Source organism: Diabrotica virgifera, chromosome 7 (assembly GCF_917563875.1).
Source record: "Diabrotica virgifera virgifera chromosome 7, PGI_DIABVI_V3a".
Taxonomy (NCBI): domain Eukaryota; kingdom Metazoa; phylum Arthropoda; class Insecta; order Coleoptera; family Chrysomelidae; genus Diabrotica; species Diabrotica virgifera.
In genome coordinates this window covers 171,061,734-171,088,158 of record NC_065449.1, presented here as the reverse complement: position 1 = coordinate 171,088,158, position 26,425 = coordinate 171,061,734, and the positions used below count along the sequence as shown (strand labels likewise).

General features: G+C 32.4%; 1 protein-coding gene across 1 annotated transcript in view; it reads left to right on the top strand.

Annotated features, from left to right (window-relative positions):
* Window positions 1-26,425, top strand: part of LOC114339215 (zinc finger protein 346) — a 71,922-nt gene that overhangs the window by 25,837 nt on the left and 19,660 nt on the right. Inside the window, exons 5-7 of the mRNA XM_028289836.2 lie at window positions 3,107-3,294; window positions 19,600-19,671; window positions 21,408-21,667. Of these exons, the coding sequence (XP_028145637.1) occupies window positions 3,107-3,294; window positions 19,600-19,671; window positions 21,408-21,667 (520 nt within the window). The remainder of the gene's footprint in view (window positions 1-3,106; window positions 3,295-19,599; window positions 19,672-21,407; window positions 21,668-26,425) is intronic.

Genomic DNA, 26,425 nt, shown 5'->3' with positions numbered 1-26,425 from the left:
CTTAAATAGTCCAATTTCAATTCTGTAAAGTACATTAGATAGGTATAGTGTCTTTTTATGAAAAAATCATAGTTATTATAATGCATCATAATTATTGTCGTTATTATAGCGACTGTAAATTTTTAATTAACAATTCAGTTGTTGCTAAACTGTTTTATTTGGGTATTTTTGGTGTAAAGTTAAAATCTTTGGAGTTATAGAGCAAAAATTGAAAAAAACACGATTTTCGGGCGCCATTTTGTTTATAAAAAAAGTAGCACACTATCTGCGGACTTTGCATACCTATATTATTAATACATACAATAATAAGATTCGATTCCAGGAATAAAATTGCTGGTAAATAACTTTTCCTTGTATGTTGCTAATTAGCCCAGAGTAATATTTTGAGGTCCAGTAGAACGGATAGAACGACTTTCCATAGTTAGATAATAATGTACGAACTATATGTCTCCTAAATTCTAAGTTGTCATTTTTATATCCAAACTGTCGTGCTAGTGTCCAAGCATTAGTTACACAAACATCCAGCACCCATATCCATATTGGAAAGTACCATTTTTTCCAAGCATTTTTATACTGTAGTTCGAAATGTTGTTGTCCATCAAGTCGACTCCGCCCACAAATTTGTTGTATTGCGAAATTACAAATGGTTGATCTATTTAAATTTTTAGTTTTTCTTTTGGTGAATATCCGCTTGCTTTTTGGATTGGCTCCGTTCCATGCTCATTAGGTAACATGTCTATACAACAATTGCAGACTTAAACCGTATGTACCAATAAAAATAGTCGATTTTTTGGCCCAGAAGGCATCGAAACATGATTGTTGTGAAATTCTGACTTAGCCATTTATCCCAAACATCATAGATTTATGATCCGATCTAGTCTCGCTATTTTCAATCTATTTCCTCCAGACTTTTTGCAGTAGATAATGGTTTCTTACTAAAAAAACATTTTCTCATTATGGTATGTCATGTACCCAACGGGTCGTTAGCGACCCATCAAAATATAATATTATATTTATGACATATATCAAATTATTTTCATACTAGTAATATTATAATGTGTTAATACAACATAACTATATAAAATGAATTTAAATAATAAAATTATTTATTTAAATGTACTTACACACGTTTGAATGAGGCCATGCTGCGAACCTTATTCAAGTTCTATTTTGATGTACTCTCTACGAACACTACGAGTGAGCGAAATAAACGGTTTTGCACTAAATAAATTGCTTACTTGCATAGTCAGGAATGAATTTGTAAACCAACAGCGACTGGTAAATTCGACATATTTGCTTGGAACATATTTTTGTCAGTTGGGTCGTTAACGACCCGTTGGGCATAAATGGGTTAAAAACAGAGGTAAGTCTGTTCAAATTTTGCGGTTCGATAAGAAAAACGTAATTTTATGGTTTGAAATACATTTTATTGTTCAGTATAGTCTCCCTGAACATCAATACACTTGTTCCAATGATATTCAAATTTATAGATTCCATCCCTGAAGTGAGAATCTGGAAGGGCTGCAAAATACGCTTCCACAGCTGGTATGACGTCATCATTTGATGAAACATGCTTTCCACGCATGAATTTCTTTAGGTATATTGAAACAAATGGAAGTCGCTAGAGGTCAAATCTGATGAAACGGTAGATGTTCCGATACTTCGAATTTTAATTCATGGATTTTAGCCATTATTAAATGCTCATATGTCACGGTGCATTGTCCAGGAAAAAGGATTTTTTTCTTCTGCAAACCGTGTCTCCACGTTTTTTCTCCTTCAGCTGGTCTAAAAGATTGCAAAAATATCCAGAATTTGTTTTACAGGTTTGCAAATAATCCACAAACAAAATTCCTCTCGCATCCCAAAAAACTGATGCTAACACCTTCTTGGCCGATTTCTGGACACGAACTCGTTTCGTACCCGAAGAACCGGGATCTCACCACTCCTTAGCCTCTTGTTTTGATTTAGGATCATGGCAATAGACCCAAGTCTCATCCATAGTGATTAATCGACGCACAAAATCTACTTTGCCCTTTCGAAAATGCTCTAAAAGCCACATTCTAATGTGTTTTTGATCCGTTGTTAGAATGCGCCACCCATTGCGAACACAACTTTCTGAAACTCAATACTCCAGTCAAAATATTGCTTACTCTGCCCAACGAGATGCCTATTAGGGCTTCTACTAATTCTCTTTCAGTCATTCAACGATTTTCCATTACCATATCCTGTATTTTTTCTACGATTTCTGGTATTTCAGTTTTTGGACGTCTATGATGTGGATCGTCATCAAGGCTTGTACTACCACGTTTAAATTCAACGACTCATCTTTCTACTGTACTAATTGAAGGCGGAGGGTCATTATACACTTTCAACATTCGTTCACAAATTTCCTTTGCTTTTAAACCTTCCAAAAAAAAATTCAATCACTGTACGATACTCGATTGCGATGGTTTCAACCCTGTAGGGGTGATTTGTTCAATTTTGTAAAAAAAAATAGTGCGATACATGTTTTTATGGTAAAACTAAGTGTGGCTCCCGAATTTCATATTATCGACTGGGTTCGGAGTGGTTTTAACCCTATAGGGGTTGAATTCGAAAATAGAAAATTCGAAAAATTCGAAAATAGGTTCTTTGAAAATAGAGCGGCACATGTTTTTATACTAAAACTAAATATAGATTCCGAATTCTTGAATTATTTACTGGCTTCGGAGTGACTTTAACACTGTAGGGATTGATTTGTTCAGTTTTTCTGAAAATTATAGTGCGACACATTTTTCTATGGTAAAATTAGATATAGATTCAGAATTTTCTATTATTGACTGGGTTCGGGGTGGTTTTAACCCTATAGGTATTAATTAAATAAAATTAAAATTAATAAAATAAAATGTATAAAGTTAAGCAAAACTAACTAAAATTAAATAAAATTAAACAAAAATAAATAAAATAAAATTAAATAAATCGAATTGAATATAATCGAATTGAAACGATTTCAATCGAATATATAAGAAGTATTCACTTCTGTCGGCACTCCGCAAGTGCTACAGTATCTTTTTTTATATTTTATTTCTGTACTAATTTTGGGTATATAATAGTTTTTGATTTTTAGGTAAGAAAGTTCCTATTGGATTATGCTGAATCCACTAATACCCCACTGCACAAAAGAGCAACTGTTACTTCGCCTACAAAAGCCGAGAAAGAAGCAGATCCCAAATGGTATCATTGTGTTGAATGTGACTTACCATTGACTGGAAGGATGCATGCCGAATCACATTATATGGGGAAAAACCACCAAAAGTAAGTATGAATTAAATTGAGGTGAAATATTAATACAAGAATAAAAAACTGCTAAACACCGTAAAAATGAGTGGCGCATACAATATTCCAGATACAAAAGAGTTGATATAGTTCTTCCACTCTAACTTTTCCCATGCGTCACGATTCATTTTCAAACAAGTTAAATCAAAAAAGACAGTGAAACGCACGTCGATGTGTACGTACTGTCAGAGTGTCAGTGGCAATAATAAGGAAATGGCTATTATCCTGTGAACGTATTTTATAAAGTTATTTTATTGAAGTGTTCGATCTTTTTTCTCTATTTAGAAGATTGATGGACTCAACATTAAGCATAATGATAAGACCTATAAAGTTAAAGATAGAACGGTAATAAATAAATTAAAAAACAGTCACAACAAAAAAGTTAATATTGTTAAGAAGATTTAATATTACCTAAGGTTGAGAAATACAAAACTGTCGAGTGAATTGCATAAATAAAGTATTATTATTTTTAATATAATAACGTACCTTTGGGAAAACAGTGATGCTAGTGCAAATTTTTCACAAATTGTGTTATTAACACTATGTACCATATTACTAATACTCGTCTTTTTCTGGGGACCCAAAAGTCAGTATTGCAACTCTTCCTTTATTTAACTGAAATGTTATATTATATTTATTTTTTATAAATATAAAACCGACTTTATTGATAAATAAATAAACCTTTATTGATTTATAAAACCAAATAAACAATAGATGTAAATAAACCAATAAACTATCACTGCCATTGAAAATTATAAACGTCAAAATTCATAAACTATCAAATACGAGTACATTCTGTATTGTTTATCCTTGTTTAACTTATTGTGATTTCTATGTAAAAGCAGCTTAATTTTGCGATACTAGCTTCTGTGAGTTAGAAAGACACCTAATGTCTGTCCCACCTTGACTTTACAGTACACGAACATACGGCAATACAATCCGTATGGGAGTTTTTAGCGCGGCGATGCCGATTTTCTTCAAAAGAATTTTCAATCGGACATTACCAAGGTCCTAAAAATGTAAGTCCCTAAAAATGTTAAATTAAAACTAACCCGTTACAGTCAAGTAAAACAATATCTTTCATTGTTTTTTTGTGAGTGATAGTCATTTTCGAAATGTAATCAGCAATTTTATAATCGATGCATAATAAAATCTTAAGCATTAAAAGTGGATGTTGTTCTATGGTTGTTAATTTATGTATTGACAGTATAGACAGTTCTGAAGTAATGTCAAGAAAAATATAAAATAGATTGTCAGTCAAGTTTAAGTAAATTTTATATTGTCCTACCAGGTCCTACAGTTGAGAATAAATAAAGTATAATTGTTGATGGTCAGTTCACCTAAATTAAATTATAAAAAAGAATATTAAATAAGCTTAAAATTATTACTGATAACATTGTATTGAGCAACTGATTGCTTATTTGGAAAATTTGGATCCTAATTGCAGTTTATTGTTATTCTTAGGGCCGGTTGTTCGAACGCTAATCAACAATGATCACTATCAAATATTTAATTACTGTCAATGTCAACTTTTATTGGGTTGCTGAAAACATAATTGATTATAATTATGAGATTAGTTAATCAATTAACATAACAATTATTAACATAATTGATTAGGTAATTTCATAATTGTAATCAATAATTATGATTTCAGCAACCCAATAAAAGTTGACATTGACAGTTGGTGACAGTAATTAAATATTTGATAATGATCATTGTTGATTTGCGTTCGAACAACCGGCCCTTAATGACTGGTTTCCAAGATGAAATTAATGTTATTATGTGTTTACACCCTACGGCAGTGGCAGTGAAAGTGAGGAAGACGGGATTATAGAAAGAAGCTAAAATATATAGTATAAATGTATTTTATCGCCAACCGTCACTAAAGTCATTCATTATTGTACTCATTTGCCGCCATTTGCGGCAGTAAAGTAACAGTTTATTGTACTGAAAGAAGAATTTTACTTTACCTGCCGCGATTAATCAAATCAACTGAGATTGAATGTAGGTGGTCGATGGCAGTAATCGATTATTTATTTGAGTGACCTTAAAATTTATTTACTTTAATTATTAAAAATATTGTACAAAATTTACGTTATTATTAATTATGCCAGAAAATGAAATTCTGTAGTATTTTGCAATTATATTTATAAAACATAAATCACAACTTTACAGATTTAGTAATTAGGTATTCAATATTGATACCTAACAACTATCGATTAAAAATCGAAATCGCCCGTCATGCAAGCAAGAGCCTTCTGCCATTACTGTCATACTAAATTTTTATTTTGTGTAAAAGTAAAAGAATTCTTAAATCTTTTAAGTTTCGTATTAATGCGAATATAGTATGAAATGATATTTTTGTTAATTCTATTATATAGGACGGTGATAGATATGTAGGTACTGATAATTTGTTAGCAAATATATTTATTTAGATTGTCTACTATTCATCACGGCAAATCAACATCGCTGCGGCAGACTACACTACACTTCATAAACAATGACGTAACTATTAACGGTATTTTTAATTTTTGGTATTTTACTTTAAGTATTAAAATTAGTATATTATTTAAATATAAATACGATAAAATTGTTTAAAACATATTTACAGTAGAGCGTCGATTATCCGAACGTCGATCAACCGAACGACCGGTTATCCGAACTCCCGACTCCCACCGCCCCGCACTCGAGTACTCAGCAAGCGTTAGTAATTAACGCTTAAAATATCTTCAATTTTCTTCAATTGTGTATCCAAAAATATGTTGTTGCAAAGACTGCACTTTTTTGTTTAATTGCTATTTGTCATTATTAAGGTATAAACAAATATACAGTTATATAAATATGGTTTTTATTCACTTGTGGATAAATATATATGACAATCTCAATATAGTTCGATTATCCGAACAAATCGGTTTTCCGAACACCCATGTCCCGCAATTAGTTCGGATAATCGACGCTCTACTGTATTTCGTTGAAATTATGGTAATAGAAGTATAACTTCTTTCGTGCGTACAAAGTACACACACTCTTTTTTCATTAGAAGGATGTAATTAAGTAAGTGTTAATGTTTTTTATGATTGGCGATAAAATTTTGTATGCACCACGTCAGTAAAGATTCTTGATCGAACTCGTCTGTTATTCGCCTTGCTCGCTACGCTCGCTCGGCCCATAATATCAGACTCGTTCGATAAAGAGTCACTTTACTGACTTGGTACATAAATAACTATTAATTATTTCTGTAGGTACCTACGTCTTTATTAAGGTTTAACATCTTTATGCGCTTAATAGTCCAGGGCGGATCTGTTTTGAGATGGACGTTGAGAGGTGACTCAAATTTTTTTGCAGAAATAGCTTGAAAATAAATCAAATAATAATATTTGAGTTATCCTCCCTCTCAAAAAGGTCCGGAACATTGTTTAAATAATCAAAATGTCAAAAATTGAAGGAAAAATTAAATTTTTTTCTTCGTTTTTTGATTATAACTTTAAAAGTATTCATTTCCGAGAAAAGTTGTGCTGACATAAAAGTTGCGTATTTAAATTTCCTACAATATAAAATTTGTTAAAAATTTAAAAAATAGTCACCCTGGTTGCAAAATAGCAATAATTGCGAAAAAACCATACAAAAACAAGTATTCGCATTTTACGTTTTTCAACCATTTATGATACACTTAGGACCTTCATATTTCACCCAGAAAAACTTTATGATACAGTAAAACAATACTGTAAATTTCTTTAAGATCGGTTTAACAGATTTTGCAAAATAAATTTTGCAATCCAGCTTTCGCAAAAAAAATTAATTTTTTCAAAATGTTACAGGACTGAAAATAAAGCAGATAGCAAGTTAGAATTTTTTTTTGTTATAGAAGTGTACTGTACCTTTCATTTGCAATTTTCAAAATTAACATCGATTAATTACCACGGCGTCAGAAAATTTTTGAAATAAACAATAATTTTTGGTGCTACGCGCAGGACAGCGGTGTTCGATTCATACAAGTTGATTTCCACCAAAATGTCTTCCAATCTTTATCTAATATATTATTTTCTTACTCTATATTTTGTTGTATTTTAATATTTTAATTCCACAAAAATCAAACTAATTTTATTATTGTTTGTGAAATATTGTTTAAACAATTGCATATGTTTAAAAATAATAAACTTTTATTATTTAAGTTAAAATATATGAACAAAGAAAGTTTTTGCTAATAAAATTGTTATATCAAAGGATAGAGTATGTGTTTTTATTTTGCAATAAACAAATTTATTTATTTATATCGAAATGTAATAAAAATTAAAATGTGTCAATAATTATCAAAGGTAATTGGAATGCCCAATCAGAGCAAACTATCCGCTGTCCTGCGCGTAGCACCAATAATTAATGTTTATTTAAAAAAATTCCTGACGCCGTGGTGTTAATCAATTTTAATTTTGTAAAATTGAGAATGAAAGGTACAGTACACTTCTATAAGCAAAAAAAATTTTCAACTTGCTATCTGCTTTATTTTCAGTCCTATAACATTTTGAAAAAATGAATTTTTTTTACGAAAGCTGGATTGCAAAATTTATTTTGCAAAATCTATTGAACCGATCTTAACGAAATTTACAGTATTGTTTTATTGAATCATAAAGTTTTTCAGGGTGAAATATGAAGGTCCTAAGTGTAGCATAAATGGTTGAAAAACGTAAAATACGAATACTTGTTTTTGTATGTTTTTTTCACAATAATTGCTATTTTGCAACAAGGGTGACTATTTTTTAAATTTTTAACTAATTCTATATTGTAGGAAATTTAATTATGCAACTTTTATGTTAGTACAACTTTTCTCGGAAATGAATACTTTTAAAGTTATAATTAAAAAACCAAGAAAAAAATCGAATTTTTCCTTAATTTTTTGACATTTTGATTATTTAAACAATGTTCCGGACCTTTTTGAGAGGGAGGATAACTCAAATATTATTATTTGATTTATTTTCAAGCAATTTCTGTAAAAAAATTTGAGTCACCTCTCAACGTCCAAATGTACTAATATTTTTACAGATGCGCCCTGGTCTATAAATACATTATTATAATATAAATGTCTTATACAAAATTATTTTTATTTTGTTCACAGAAAGGTATTTAAAAAAAAAGATGTTTTAGAACCACTGACAGCCACAAAATGTCAATAATATTAATTCCTAAGTTATTAATAGTTATCCTATAGAAAAAAGTATGTTTGCTTAAAACATGTTTCTGATAAAATTTGGCATCACTGTTGGTCATAAGAACCTGTACTGTAAAGTCAAGGTGGGACGCACAATAGTATAAAAAGTAATTCGTGAATGATTTCATGCATGGGAAAAGTTAGAGGGGATATATGAAAATTACATGGCGCCAAAATGTGACCAAGAGCAACGCCGGAAAAAAGTATTTTAAGACAACTGGTTCTTTAATATATGGTTCCTGGAATGTTGGAAACAAAATTATTTTAAGACAACTAGTTATTTAATATATTATTCCCTATGCTTCCTCGAACACCGTACCGGCCATTTGGCTGCTGATACAGGTTGCGTTCATTACTGCGCAGCACACCTGTACAGGTAAATATATCGAATTTAAAATTATTTTAAGACGAAAATTTTTTTTATTGTTACTTTTTAACCCTTTTCTTGACGATGTAACATATTTGTAACATTTTCATTTTAGGTCCTAGGTGAGTTCTAGGTAACTTGAGTTTGTTAGTCATATCTTGTACTAATAATATAAAACTATCCCTAAATGGCAACAGTTGGCTTATATTTTTATTATTACCGATTTCTGATAATTTCTAATTGATGCCATCTGTCATCTGTTAAATGTATTTTTTGATAAATTTTTGAGGAGGTCCTCGCCTGTTTTTATATACTTTAAATTTTTTGTAAGAAATAGTGTGTTTTTTATTTTGGTGGTTGTTTTATATTGTGCAATTATCCTATAAATAGAGAGTGTATATTTTAGTTGTTTTTTGTTTATTGAACTATCAAAAAAACGTCGCATATTTGGCAATGTAACAAATTTGTAATAAATTCAAATTTGGTACTTAGCAATAAATTAAAGGTAAAATTTCTATTTCATAAACTTTTAAATATTTCAAGAAGGGCATCAAGAAAAGGGTTATATATTATTAGAAATATGAATTATCATTGCCAGACATTTCTGTGATTTAAAAAGTAATGACAAAATTTTTGGTCTTGAAATAATTTTTAATTCAATATACAGGGTGATTGATTTTGAGCTTCACATTACAAAATTAGTTAGAATGTTACGATATGTTCGATAACATAGTGGCAGACCAAACTTATGTTTTTTTAAAAGGAACACCCAATATTTTATTTTATATTCGAAATCCTCTTAACTTCCCCATCACAAAAATATAAAGGTTTGTTATGTTATATAGGGCTTTTACAAAGTTATAACAAATTTTCTATGAAAATCGTAACAAGTTCAGCTCCCTGTATAAATAAAAATAAGCATAACAGCAATGGTTTATTGGTGCCATCTTTTCTTGTTGATTTTAAAATTTTTGAAGAATTGTTGATATTGCTAATTTTCTTTATATGGAATACAGGGTGAGTCAAAACGCAAGTACATTCTTTTCTCAGAAATTTTAATTGGAACACTCTGTATTTTATATCACTACCTATCTAAAAGTACCATTACTGTACTTTAATTTTTGTTCAATATTCCCTATGTCTAAATTTATTAGTTTTCCAGATATTTTCATTTTTCAGAGCAAGTTATTAATTCGGGTGTTCTATTTAAAATTACTGAGAAAATAATGCACTTGCGTTTTGACTCACCCTGTATTATAGCAATATCAACCATTTTTGTAAATTTTGACAATCAACAAACAACTTTTACTAGTTGAAGTTGACTCTTCCTAACTCTTGTTAGTAAAAGTAGATTATACAATTTATACGAGTATAATCTCACGTGCATTTTTGATGAGTGTGCGTCTCTTTGTTTTGACCGTTTCAACTACTTATTAGTCCAGACTGTAACGTCGCCCCCGTTAGGTAAATTATTCTGATTCGATTTTTTTGTACAAACTTACTCAAACAAATACATCCTTATAACAAATACACAGTGTCAGACGGTACCGCGGTCGAAAAATTGTTTAACCAATTTTTGTTAACCAAATTCACAAAAATAATTCTTATCTACTCTACCTCATATTATGTATAAATTTTCATTGTGTGAAAATTGTAAATATAGATAGTAGTACATGAAGGGTTTAAAGTGTGCCTGAAGTAATAATGTATTTTAAATGGGATTTACTTTTTCGCACTGTTTTTTAACACACTTTCATATAATCAAATATCCTTAACTTTCGCATTGTCATGGTGATGACATGTGAGCAAAAAATACAAAAAAAGTTTTGACAGTTTTGTGGTTTGACATAAGTTTGAATTTTTAAATGTCAAAGTTCTAAAAAATTGTAAAATAGGAATGTATTCCAGTGACGAAGAGTTGCAGTTTTTTTATTTGTTTTTTGGTAGATAAAATATTGTATGAAACTGTGCGTGAAGTATTTTTTGCGCACTTTGGCGATGTATAGCACTCGGCCCGCTCGTGCTCTAAACATCGCGTGCGTGCTCAAAAAGCATACTTCACGAACTGTTTTATAAATAACTAAGTATTTCACTCCGGACAAATTTTTTTAGATTATTTTGGACATTCGGAGCAAAAAAGGTCTCTTGTGATTTTTCTCTAAAATTTATAGTTTTCGAGTTATACGCGATTTAAAATTTGAAAAATGAGAAATGACCATTTTTAAGGCTTAATAACTCGATTAAAGACTATTATTATGAAAGTCAGAAAGTCACCTAATCAAAGTATAAAGCCCCCCCCCCCTACAAGATCCTGAAGAAATTGTTGTCATTATTTTATTACTAAGCTGTTATTTTTAATTATCAACAATGAGCGCTAAAGCGTATTGAGGCGGCCGTCAATGTGAGTGCGAGTAAGATCCTCCATTCCGACCGTCCAATGGTGCATCTCAGTCGCATTCACATTGACAGCCGCCTCAATACGCTCCTAGCGCTCATTGTTAATAATTAAAAATAACAGTTTAGTAATACAATAATGACAAATATGATTAATAACTGAGTTATTAAGCCTTGAAAATGGTCATTTTCGCATTTTTCAAATTTTAAATCGCGTATAACTCGAGAACAATAAATTTTACAGATAAATCACAAAAGACCTCTTTTGCTCCGAATGACCCAAATTAATGATGTAAAAAAATGTCCGAAGTAAATTTTTTTGTGAATTTGTTTAAAAAAAATTGTTTAAACAATTTTTCGATTACGGTACCACCTGACACCCTGTGGATTCGTTATAAGGATCTCTTTTTGAGTAAGTTTGTGCAAAAAAATCGAACTGGAATAATTTACCTAACGGGGACGACGATACAGCCTGGACTATAAATATCACGATTTGAACATAATATACAGTAACATTTAATTTCTAGAATCGGTTGTTTGTGTGAATCAACTTTTACTAAATGGCATTGGGAAGAGTATACTTTAACTAGTTAGCCATAGGCGTAACCAGGATGATCCTAAGGGGGGGTTACAACTACCTGAAAGGGGGGGTTACAACTACGGGAAGGTCTCTGAAGGGTATGGTGTTAAGCGTATAAAGCTAAAAGTACATCCCAATGGGGGGGTTATAACCCCCAAAACCCCCCTGGTTACGCCTATGACTAGTTGGAGTCTACTTTTACTAGTAAATGTTGAATTTTATATTTATAATCAACTTTTACTAAAACCAGCCGTTTGAGTCGACTCGAACTAGGAGAAGTCAACTCCAACTGGATAATCAACTTGAACTGTAACATATACATGGAGCTGAACTTATTACGATTTTCATAGAAAATTGGTTATAACTTTGTAAATACCCTGTATAAAATAACAGACCTTTATATTTTTAAAATGTTGAATGGGTTGCATGTGAGAGTCCATTTTAAATGAAGTAAAAGACAGACGCACTCTCAATCATTTATTGTAACTTCCGACGACCGGTTTCGCTCTCTAAAGTATGCAGAGTATCTTCAGGTCAACGGTTACAAGTCACTAAATGATTCGGATACAAGGAGCAACTAGCTCAGTATTCATTAACATGATGTTTTTGCTTAAGTTATGCTAACGGGATATGGTGGAATAGACGGACAATGTTGCAAAGGTAAACAAGTTTATGGGATTTGGGAATTCTTGAGGGTGAATTCTTCCCAAATCCCATAAACTTGTTTACCTTTGCAACATTTTCCGTCTATTCCACCATATCCCGTTACCATAACTTAAGCAAAAACATCATGTTAATGAATACTGAGCTAGTAGCTCCTTGTATCCGAGTCATTTAGTGACTTGTAACCGTTGACCTGAAGATGCTCTGCATACTTTAGAGAGCGAACCCGGTCGTCGGAAGGTACAATAAATGATTGTGAGTACCAGTGGCGGCTCGTGGCCTTAGAGACAGGGTCGGCAAGGTCTTTTTGTCTCCTCATATAGGTATATCATCTAACTAAAAGGCTTAAATCATCATAGGAGATTTTTTTGTTTGGTTTACTTGACATTCTCTCTTGTTTCATGGTGTTTCGACCATATGTTTTGATTCTTTTGAGACAAGAGAAATCCCGTTCATTTAAAGCAGAAGTTGGTGGTAATAAGAGAATTGAGGATCAGTTTGTTGTAATGAATTGCAGTACTTAGGTACTATATAAAATTACACTTATTTTGTAACTTATCCAACTGTCTGTTGATACTGTTGAACTGATAAATATCTTGAAAATTCTTTGGCGAAAGTAACTTTTAAATTTTGAATCGTCAAAGAAGTCAAAAATTTGCAAATCTTCAAAATTAGAATAGAAAAACGAGTATCTATTTGCATAATACATAGTAGGTATCCAATTTTCAAATATACTCGTTTTTCGAGATATGTATCATGCCTGTGTCTTTTTTGGGGTAGTTCGGAAATATCAAGCGAACCCAATACGTCACTTCGTATATATTGGAAACTACTATCATTACTAAAATCTCTGAGATTTTGCACCAGTTTTCTTATCCTATCTTTGGAATAAATATGACTGATTTTGAACAATATTGATTATCAAATCGGTTTGGGCAAAAACTTTCTTAAAAATATTTAAAAGAATATTAAAAGAGTAATCATTTAAGAAAATTCTCAAACCCATTGCTTCACGGATCAAGATATCACATCACAACTTTCAAAATCGTCGCCTTCGGTGTAAACTAACCGAGGTTTAAAATTTCATCGCGTATGACAAATCGTTTGCATTTTTTTCGAAACAAATTGTTCTAAAACAGTAGTCCGTTTGGGCGAGCTAAACTGGCAAGAAAAGACGATATTCTTTTGAACACGTATCCTGCTAAACTAAATGCATTCTATTTCCATGACAGTGAGTAAATAAAGCTTGTGGTGCAATAGTTTTAACTTTTGCCTGGAGACCGTTCAATTCATCAGACATCATGGCAGCGTTGTCATAAGTTTGCCCTACCAATTTATTTTTGATATTAACAAATTTTAATCTGTTCTTTAAAACATTAAAAACATATTCTGCCTTATTTCTTTTACTCACGTCTGTAAAACCTAAAAACTTCTCATAAATATTACCACGTAACGCGTATGCGCGTAACAATTGATAATAATTATTGTGAATGACATGATAATCAAAAGTTTCCTAGCGAAAAGCAAATGGTTTTCTGAATCTCAGATCCAATAACGTTATTCAAAATGTAACTAATTGATTACATTAGTTCATTCTGTACTGTTTTCATGCCGCTAAATATGTTAGTATCAGAAAGTAAATTAGAAAATTCCTAATCGTATTTCTTAAACAATTTTATTAGTTATCTATAATTATGTGATCTAACGATTATACGATATTATATATCTATAAATAAATGATAATTCTTGACAACTTAAAAAAATTACAATATCAATTAAACGACGTAAAACGGCGTGATTATTTTTTACAATTTCTGCCGATGCTTCCAAATGAAACATCGGCAGATTTAAATGTGTCGTAACCTGCCGTATCTGCGTACGGACAGAAATGTATGTTTGCTTGCTCATCGACTTCTATTTCGTTGAATTTTACGTGTAAATCGTCAAGCTAGGGATAAGCTGGGGTCGGCTAGCCGAAAACAGTGAGATGAATGGCTCGGATCATTCATTTTTTGAAAAGTCTCTTACGCGCAGGGTTCACTTAACGCTCGGATTGGTCGAATCGTTTTAAAATCCATGAATAAAATTTAGTTTGTATTATCTGACAGATTTTTTTTATTTCACAGATACAAAAAATAACATACATAAACTCTGATTAAATTTAATATTAAAAAACTGATCGGCCACCACTGGTGAGTACGTCTGTCTTTTACTTCACTTTATATTTTTGTAATGTTAAGATTTCAAAAATAAAATTAAAATATTAAAATATAGGGTGTTCCATTAAAAAAAAAACAAAGTTTGGTCTGCCACTATGTTATCGAACACCCTGTAACATTCTAACTAATTTTGTAATGTGAAGCTGAAAGTTGGCTACAATTTTTGTTATTAACTTTTATTGCTATCTATTACTATAGCTGATCTACTAAGCTTTATCACACTAAACAATCACCCTGATTTTGTATTTACCTGTACACGTGTGCTGCGCAGTAATGAACGCAACCTGTATCAGCAGCCAGATGGCCGGTACGGTGTTCGAGGAAGCATAGGCAACAATATATTAAAGAATCAGCTGTCTTAAAATACTTTCTCGAACACGTTGCTAGCTCTTAGACCATCTGGAAACGTCTTTCAAAATAAAACTATAATTTTATTTTCCATCAAAATGAAAATACATTTTTGCACCACGTAATATTCATATCACCTCTTTTGTAGCTGGAATATTGTGTGCGCCACTTATTTTTACCGCATTTAGCGGTTTTTTATTTTTGTATCAGAAGTTCTTCAAAGTTTTTTATAAATTAAATGTATGTTGCTTATAAACCGGGAGATATTAACAGAAGTTCAACCACGATTTTCTAAGTCCTGCCCTTTGCAATACTGGAAGGTTAGAGAAGGTACTTAAAATTTGTGGAAAAATCCACGGGTTTCCTGTGACATTTTCCTGTGAAAATTAGATTTTCCATGAAAAAAAACATTGGGAGTTGCGATGAATTTTTAAGTCCTGCCATATCCATAGAATAACAGGATACTATCTATTTTATGAAGAAAATTTTTTGGGCAGGACGGTTGCAAAAGGACTAAGGGAGTATACAGATATACAAACATGTAATGAAAATAATGAAATTTTCATAATTTTCTAAGTCCTGCCAACTTAATAAATTAATCATATTTATTTCAAAATGGCCAAAAAAAATGTTGGCATGACGTCACCTAATGTTTAACAGCACTTGTTTCTTGGAAAATTCTGTATAAAATTTTCACTCTGGTTCCGTGATTTTCTAAGTCATAAAATAAATTGTGTTATAAAATAAATAATTTCAGTAGACATTATTCAAAATGGCAGGATGTTTAGTTACACCTTTTTTACTATCTATAGTTAAAACATTTGTAAGAAAATTCGTGGAAAATTACACGATTTTCTAAGTCATGCCATTTCACACATATCTCAAGAAGGTTAATATAAATCTATTTTCAAAGAGGCAGGATGGTTGTATATTTATTTCGTATAAAAAATTAAATTGTGTGTCTGTAAAATTATTTCAGGGTGTTATACAAACATATTCATATCACCACAATTTTCTGAGTCATACCATGTCGAGTATGCTTAAAAAACACTAATCTAAAACCGTTTACAACTTGGCAGGATAACCGCATAGATGAATAATACAAAAAATTAATTTTTATATCATTAAAACAATCGTATCCTTTTAAATATTATTTTCCTGAATAATGTCTCGGAATTTTTACACACTTTTCAAATCTAATAGCAAACTGTAACATCTTTATTTTAAGTGATTAGATCATATTTTTATCTAAGTAAACGCAATAAAAGTAAATAAACAATTTTTACAATTTATTGGTTATAGTAGGGAATTTACCTACCAATTATATTATACAGGGTGTCCAGAAGCTCTCGTAACAAACTAAAACCGGAGATTCCTCAGATAATTTAAGAAAATTTAACTCAATTCACCTAGTTCAAAAATGCTTCCGTGGAAAACTAGAGCTCTTTAAAGATGGCGTCTTGTAATTCATCATCGTCATAATTCAACCCGGATCTATCCAATGCTGGATGTAGGTCTCCCTCAGTCTTCTCCATGCATTTCTGTCCTGTGCTGTCTGCGTCAAGTTTCTGTCGATCCGTTTGATGTCATCAGACCATCTGGTTGTCGGACTACCTCTACTTCGATATGCTTCGTCTAGAAGAAGCATATCGAAGTCTTGTAATTAGTCTCTTTAAAATAGCTGAAGAACGCTTTTATTTGGAAAAACGAAAACTGGTACACTTATTTATCTTCCAGAGGTCAATTGTCAAATGTCAATTATCAATTGTCAATTTTTAGTACCGGTCATAGGGGTCCGTTTTTCGTACGGAAACGGATATTTTATCGAATAACTTTTCTGTCTAACTTTTAAGCATTTCTGACACTGGATTATTAAATTCTGGGATAGTTTTGTACTAAAAGGTACTTTTGCTTTAACTCAGAAGAATACGCAGTGTTATAGAAAAATCGATTTGAAAAATTTTTCGTTTTTTGGTTTTTTGAGTTTAAAAGAATTTAGAAAAATTCTATTTAGGAAAACGAAAACTGCTACGTTTATTTCTCTTCCAGAGATGAATCGATTTAATCAATTGTGAATTTCTAGTACTGGTCATAGGCATCCATCTTGGGTAGATCAACGGATATTTTTTATCTCATAACTTATTGGTCTTTAAATTTTTAGACATTTTTGAGAGTAGAGTATTAAATTATGAGGTATTCTAGTACTAAAAGTTACTCTTGCTTTAAATCGGCAAATACACCGTTTTTTTAAATTTTTTTAAAATTTTCTTCAAATTCAACAAACGAAAAATTTTAAAATGGATTTTTCCAGAAAACCGTGCATCCTACTGACTTAAAGCAGGAGTACCTTTTAGTACTAGAATACCTCACAATTTAATAATCTAGTGTCAAAAATACCTAAAAGGGATAGACAAAAAAGATTCCTATGACCGGTACTAGAGATTCGCAATTGATGGAATCGATTTATCTCTGGAAGAAAAAAGGCGGACCAGTTTATCTGAAAGCCTCGAAATTTAAGAATATGGCGTGTATATTAGTCACCCCGAGCACTAGATAAAGATCTGTTCTAATGTGACATTCTTGTTCAGAAACCCCAAAAACCACCTGAGTAATCTGTCTGTATCAATTTACTGCCGAAATTAATATATAAATATGGTATAGAAAATGCTTAACAAATAAAAAGGTACCATAAAATATCATTTTATTATAATATTAAAATACGTTATTAAAATACAAGTCCCATTTAAGAAAACTCAGAAAATACTCATTCCGAGTTTCAACCAACCCCGTATACTAAAATTAAACATTTTGGTATACTATTAATAACTGACAATAGTAGACTATATTAAAAATCGTTTAAACATAAATTAATAGAAGTTTGGATATCAAATCACTAACAATATGTATAGGGTGTGAATGTTCCTACAAAATTAACAAAAAACGTAATTATATTTTAAACTACCTCGTATAATATTTCAAAACACTATATTTTATTAAAGAGAACATCGAGTAGAATCCAAAAATGTAAAAATATACAGGGTATTCCATTTAAAAAAACATAAATTTGTGTCACCCTGTGGAAACGGGTAGCCCTGTACATTAGAAAATACTGTTAAATCATAGTCCTATCTGTGGCCCATGTTTTACCTAAATAACTTTTTTCGTATATCTTACGACAAACGAGTAATTGGACTTTCTCACACTAATGCCCCACCCTGTATACAAAATAACCATAAAACCATCCTGCCTCTTTGTAAATAGACTTATATTAAGATTCTTGAAACATGTGCAAAATGGCATGACTCAGAAAATCGTTGACTTTTTCACGAATTTTCTTACAAATCTAGGACTCCTGCCGTCTTACAAGAACCGTTTAACCTTCCTGCCGAGTGCCGAAAAGGTATTGATTGTATTTGAGTATTATAACTTTTTAAAGGCAGGACTAAGAAAATCACGGAATCAGGATGAAAATTTTCCGCAGAATTTTCCAAGGGACAAGTATACTTAAACATTAGGAGACGTCATGCCAATATTTTTTTTGATCATTTTGAAATAAATATGTTTAGTTTATTTAGTTGGCAGGACCTAGAAAATCATGAAAATTTCATTATTTTCCTTACATGTCTGTATACATATTATACTCCGTTACCCCGTTTGCAACCCTCCTGCCCAAAAAATTTTCTTCATAAAATCGATAGTATCCTGTCTATCTACGGATATGGCAGGACTTAGAAATTCATCGCAAAACCCTATTTTTATTTTTTGGGAAAATCTAATTTTTACAGGAAAATGTCACAGGAAATTTGTGGATGTTTCCACAGATTGTAAGTACATCGTCTACCCTTCCAGTATTGCAAAAAGCAGGACTTAGAAAATCGTGGCTGAACTTCTGTATAATATCTCCCAGTCTATTAATAGAATGTTTCTCGATTACACGTTAAGGTCTAGTGGTTTCGACACTAAATTTGTGATAGGGCAATCCGAGTTCATGTCTCAGCCATACCAATATTTTTTTCTATATAATTCTTTGTGTCCATCAAATGTATACTAGATTTTTTTTCTATTCGGAGTAGATTGAAACAAAATATTGGGATGGCTGGCAAATAAACTTGGATTGCCCTATCAAGCTTACCGTCGTAACCACTAGACCATAATGGTTAAATGGATTGTACTTTTGGAGCTCGATGACTTCTAGACGGTTTAACCGATTTTAAACACTAATCATGAGTTTGGAAGGCATTGGCACCTAGTATCTGATGCACGAAAGGTCAAATATGATATCTGAAGGTATTATAGGATTTAGTGAGCTTGAAAAACCGTTTTTCCCATAGGAAATGGAGATGATGTTACGCATGAGACCAGATTATCAAATTTTTCCAGATATGATAGTAGACCAGTATATCAGAGTATCTACTAAATTATGATTTCTCTTATCCACAAACCCCCTGCTCTATATATTTATGCGTACATTGAAAGTTTAAACTGTTTTTAATGTAAATTATTTTTTTAGAGTAGTTATGGGATACAAATTGCCTACGGGTAGTGGACATTACAATAATGAAGGAAAATGGGTCAGGAAAAGGTAAGTTACAAGAATCATAATCTATATTACTTTTATTTTTATCAATGTGCGGGATCAACTTCTCTAATTTTATCTCTATATCATGCTGATATTATACAGTGTCCACGGTTGGGGTGCCCAAGAGGAAAAACTTTTTTTATTTTCAGTTTTAGCGAAAAATGTCATTCTTGATAAAAAGTTTTGCTTTCAAGTTTCTAAAATTCTAAAGTTTTTCAAAACCTGCTTAATTTTGTAGCCAATTTTATTTAAATATGTAGGTACCTATAAATTTTTGCACTAAGTTCAAAATCGTAACAATACATAATCTAGTGTTGCTAAGCTACAATGCAACTTTGTAACTGTCAACTCCGATAAATAATTTGCGAATTGTCATTTTTTTTGAACTGTTATTTATATATATATATATATATATATATATATATATATATATATATATATATATATATATATATATATTTGCTTGTTCTAAATCCCTATAAAAGGAAAACAGTAAATTTTAATATGAATAACAAAACAATAATAAAGGACATAGGAAAACTAACAGTAAATTAAACAACAACTATTCGATGTAGCCTCCACCAACTTCAAAACCGTACACCATCTCTCCACCGTATTTTTAAATTTGTTATTAGAGTTCATTTGCATTTCTGGGGTGATTCCTATGACGGCATTAATGATTGCTTGTTTAAAATCTTCAATATTTACAAGATAAATTCTTTGTTTAATGCTTAACATTGCCTTGTCGAAAAAGAATGACAATTCGCAAATTATTTATCGGAGTTGACATTGTAGCTTAGCAACACTAGATTATTGTTACGATATCGAACTTAGTGCAAAAATGTATAGGGTTTATATAAAATTGGCTACAACATTAAGCAGGTTTTGAAAAACTTGAATTTTACTTCGTTTTATGGGGTTTTAGATCAAGCAAAACTTTTTATCAAGGATGACATTTTTCGCTAAAATTGAAAATAAAAAAGTTTTTCCTCTTGGGCACCCCATCCGCGGACACACTCTACATTGCTTTTCAGCATATTTCTTAGGATAGCGCCTTCGTCCCATCTTCGTAAAGTCTTACTTAATCTGTCCTCTTTTCCCAGGCCCTTAATATATTACTTGCTTATTTCATACCACTTCTTCTGCAACGAGTCTCACGTTTGCCATTTCTTTAACCCTTTCATTTCTCAATTTTTTGCTTGTGTTTCATTGATGAACCATGACATTAATAATTCGGCAGCTTTTTTATAGACTCACATTGTGGATCTATTTATATTTTTCCTCATTTCAATTTATTTTTTAGTGATTTTTTTTTAAGATTTGAATATATTTTTTGTTTGTGAACAATAGGAATACATGTACACTTGAGTCCAGGGTTCTTTACCCATGCGTCATTAATACCTAGCGTGATAAAACACATGTAAAAATAAATATATAAAAATTTTTGACACATTTACGTAGCGAAAAATCGTACGGTGGGTAGTAGTCACATCCGTTTTTTTTTACAGTATTAACTTAGTTTAGACGTTGTTTTGACTAGAAATTTTTGCTTTGGTTCGTATGCATATCATCGATGACGCATGGGTATTCTTTCATTTTCCCTACTGTATCTATGCTTTATAAATTTATATAAAGATCCATTTGTTAGAAAGATTTTTATAATATTTTATTCTATAAATAATTTAGAAAAAAATGTTAATAAAAGTACATAATCATTAATTCACAAATATTTTATATAGCACAACAAAGGTGGTTCTTAAAGATGGCGAGGACGGCTTCGGGCAGGATTTCCGAGAGAAAAAGCCCGAAACTACCATAATTTCCACAACTACACCAACTCCCAAAACATCTCAACCGTCTTCGACTACGGGCAAGTACAAATGTTCCATATGTGACATCGGGACTACGTGTCAGGAACAGCTGAATATTCACTTTCAAGGCCAGAAACACAAAAAGAAGTTGCGTCAGTTAGGAATAAATGATCCTAATATCTTAGAAGGTACTATTAGTGATCTTTAATTATTTTATTTTAGAGGACTGTTACTTTCTAATTAAAAAAAAAACGATTTTTGCTTTTTTACGTAAAAACATTCCTTCTTCACGTGCCACTCCTAGCTGAGATTGGAAATCATCATGGCCACTGCGACTTTGTTAGCAGCGCGCCTAAAAAGTTCAATCGAACTACACCCGAACCATTCGCGTAGATTGCGAAGCCACGATATTTTTCTTCTTCCCACACTTCTTTTGCCCTTAATTTTGCCCTGCATGATATTTCTTAAAAGTTCGTACTTTTCACCTCTCATAGTGTGCCCCAAGTATTCCATGTCTCTAGTTTTTATCTCATTTATAATTTCGCATCTTTTGTCTAAAGTTTGGAGTACTTGCGTGTTAGGGACGCGGTCCATCCATGATATTTTAGGAATGCGCCTATAGCACCACATCTCGAATGCTTCGATGTTTTTTATGGTCGACTGTTTTAGTGTCCAAGCCTCAACTCCATATAACAGGCTGGAAAAGACATAACACCGCAGCATTCGTATTCGTAACTTTATGTTGATATCACGATTGCAAAAGAGTTTGCTACTTTTATTCTGCATTTTATCTCTTTTGTTTGATCGTCTCTGATCCAAGCACCTAGATATTTATAACAGGACACACGCTCAATCGCTGTATTGTCTATTACAAGATTAGCTCTGATGTTCTTTGATTTTGCGACTACAATAAATTTAGTTTTTTTCAAATTAATTTTCAAGCCGTAACTGTTACAGTATATATTGAGACTTTGAACGAGATGTTGTAGCTCTACTAGCGTTCCCGATAAGAGAACCGTCTCGTCAGCATACCATATATTGTTGATCGTCTCACCATTTATTATCAGACCAATATCTTCTTCCGCGAGTGCTTGTTGACAGATGGCTGCACTATATACAGATTAAATAAAAGTAGCGATAAGATACATCCCTGTCGGACTCCTCGACGGATTTGAATTTCTTCTGTTAGCCTACCCTCAACCTTCACATTTGCTGTTTGATTCCAATATAGGTTGCATATAACTCGAATATCTGGGCTGTCTATATTTTTGTTTATTAGAACTTGGCTTAGTGGTTCATGCTGTACTTTGTCAAAGGCCTTTTCGAAATCAGTAAAACAGGTGTAAATTTCTTGGTTCATGTCTAAGCATCTTTGTGAGAGAACGTTCATTGCAAACAGAGCTTCCCTTGTACCCAGACCTTTTTTTGAATCCCATTTGAGTATTCCTTAGTATAATAAAAATTGCCATTCCTTAGTATAATAAAAATACTGGCCTAAAATTTTATTAATAAATTCGAAATAGAAACGAATTTATAACTGTATTTATCTGAGCTAAAACTCGTTTGTACATATACAACACTCGCGACGCCTTACCTGTGCAGTTGTAGCTCGACAGTTGGATTCTAAAACTTATAAAGCGAAACAAGACTTATATTGTTGAAACTTATTGAAAATTGTTGTTTTGAAAATCGGAAAAATGCTTGTATTTGAGGGTCATTTAAAAAGCAGGCGAAGTAAGGTCATTTAAAATAACAATCGAAATAATCAAAATATTAAAAAAAAATTTGAAGGCAAAGGTAAAGGACCATTTACAGCTTTTACTGGACAGTGAGGGCTCCCAATACGCCTCAGAAATCGCTGATTAGAGAAAAAAATAAATATGAGCATTTTATTCGATAAAATTACAGTATAAATACTTTAAACATGGTGTTTCTCTCAAAATCACATTTTTCAGAAGTGGGAGACGTCTTTCTCAAAATCTACTACATAATTTCAGCAAGCCAAAATTTTTTTGACACTTTATATATACGACTACTAAATAAACCTTTTAAAAACCCGCCTTTTTAGTACACGGGTAAATTCACCCCCAAAACAGACGTTTTTTCTTAGCTTCTTATAACAATATTAAAAAAGCTTTGGAAAGGTTCGTTTATTAGTTTCAAGTCTCACGAATTGAATCCCATTGGAAGGCAGAAAAGTGTCTCCCAAATTAAAATACATATATTGGAAGATCGTCTGTAGTGGTGAAAGACAACTAAAAGTGCCAAAAAAAGTTTTTTCTTTAAAAATATTTAAAAATTATCTATTTTTCCAATTTAGAAAATAAAAGTCCTCTTAAATGTAAATATAGAATATAATATATCAACATCATAATTATCAAGATTTAACTTAGTTATTTTATTTGTTTGTCTCTTCTTAAATGTTGTTTAAAAAATCATTAAAGATATTTGATTAGTTTTGTATAATATGGGCATGGAAGGGAAAGATTGTGTCTACGACTAGTAGGAACAGTAAAGGAATCTGCGTCAATGCAAAATGTTTAAGCAATCTGAAATTCGCTGATGATATACTACTAATAGAAACAACTAAGTAACGTATGTAACAAAAGTTTTTGGAAAAAATTCATTGTCTGATAATCAGTCCTAAATACTTTCGCATTTAGTCGCCTTTTTTTGTAAGAGTGGAAATCTAAAAACGATACCAGGTGAATCGTATTTGGCGTCAGTTGGATTCAGAATAGCTGGACTACATCCGAACGCAATATCGCTTTTAGGGGTCTTGCCCCAGGATACATCCATATCACATAGCACCCTTTCCCTTATCTTTTCTCTAGGTTACTTTTGTTACTTATGTTTACTCCTGTTGTCTCTCTCTCGAAAATCTATTTTTTAACGATTTTTGTTACAGCCTCCAGCACTTCTTTAAACTAATTTCCCCCCCTTCCTACTACTGTCCTAAAATTGTATGCTCCAAAGATACGTACCTTTGCATACAGCTCCGCTCTTTCTTCGTTGAACTTACTGCGTTTGAACAGTGTTCTGCTGTATCGTTTGTTCCGTAGTCCACACAGCTACCACCTATTGCCTTGCCTACCTTGTCAAGGTATGCTCTAAATGACCCATGTCCTGTAAGGAATTGTAGAAGTAGTTCGTGCTTTTATATTTGCACTCCACGCTCAGGATCAAAGTCCTGGTCCATTCTCTCTTTTTTTTTTTGGGGAAGGTGGGAATTTTCTTAAGACCGTCTGGGAAGGTGTCCTAGGTGTGCCGGATTCGGCCCGCCCTATCTGTATCACGAGCCGCCTACCGACTAAACCCACCTCCTTTTTCTCCAGCCGACGGGTCTGGAGCCTCTCTTAGCGAGCATATCTAATTCTCTCTTTTACCCACTCTGCCTCCCATTTAGTGATGGTTTCTCTTCTTTCATCTGTCTTCTCTTGATTACCCTTGGGGTATGTTTTGGTTCTTTCTTTTACCTGCAAGTGTATGGTTCCCCGACTATAACTTGTAGGGCTACCGTTGAGGTCGGAACTATAGACGCACCCGACCCTTAATTTGGGTCTTCTCTAGTATTTGTTTGTATTTTTGTTTATTCGTTAGTTAGTGCCACACCGGTACCGCATAATATATAATTTGTAAAGTGTAGCACTTCCATCAGAATCCTTCTTTTTCCACTACCTGAACTTCCTATATTTAGCATAATTTTTGAAATCGCCGTTTCTGTCTGTTTTTTTTTGCTTGACTAATGTCAACTCCCGGTCTTCTAATCACGTTTTCAACATGTCCAGTATAACATTGACCGTGTTCATTATAAGCCCATTTCATTGTGCTCTACTAGAAGGGACAACTCATCTGCGTAAGTTACAGCCCGTATCCCTTCTCCTAGGCACTCCTCTAGTACATCTTTGTAGAGGATGTTTTAGAGCAAGAGTCGTAGAATTGAGCCCTGTGGCACCCTCGCTGATTTTCCATAATATCTGTCCTCACTGTGTTAGTCTGTCTACTTGAGACATATTTCCTCACTATGTTTTACAGGTATGAAAATAATTCCGATTCTCTAGTGTTATAGTTATTACTCCCCAGCTCAAGTAGTTGAAGGGATTTCAACGTCCAGAAAGGAGGCCACTAATCACCTGCTCCTACATGTAACAGTTTCTTCCTTGATCCTACTAGCTCCGTCTATTGTAGATTTCCCTTTCCTAAACCCATATTGGCGTTCAGACAAGCACCTTTTCTCTACGACTGCTTTCTCTAGTCTTGTCTTTATAAATATTTCAAAGATCTTGCCAGTTTCCTCAAGTTCTTTCCTGGGTTTGGGGATAAGCAAAAGGTTTGCCGTTTTCCATGATTCTGGGAATGTTTGCTTTCTCAGGGGGTCATTCATGATGTCTTTCACCCATAGTGCTTTTTCCTCTATAATTACCATTACAATTTCTGTTGGAACTCTATCGGGTTCCACCAGATGGCCTCTAGTGCTTTCCCCGCCTCCATCAACACCTCAGTAGCGAAGTCTGTTACCGGTGTTTCTACATTTAATAATGTGAACTTCTTTATCTCTCTCTTTGGACAAAGCTCGTCTGCCAGCTCTGTGCGTCTATCTTCGATTTTGAGAATAGTGCTTCCCTTGAGAATTTTGTTAACGATCTTGTACGCGTCACCCCAGATGTCATTCTCAAGGTTTTTGCACATTTATTTTTAGGACCTTTACTTTTCATTGTTGATATCCTTTGTGAGTTCTTTCTTTAAAGTTTTTAATCACTCTTCCTCTGCCAATTGTTTCTATTTGTCTATGCAGATTTTTCTTCTCAGTTCAATGTATCCTTTTATTGCCCCCTCTATGGACGTCTGCTTAGTCTTGTATCTTATGGGCAGCGCCTTTTGGCCAGCTCTTTGATTTTTTTGTATCCTTCTACACAGTTGTAGAGATATTCTTCCATTGCTCTGAT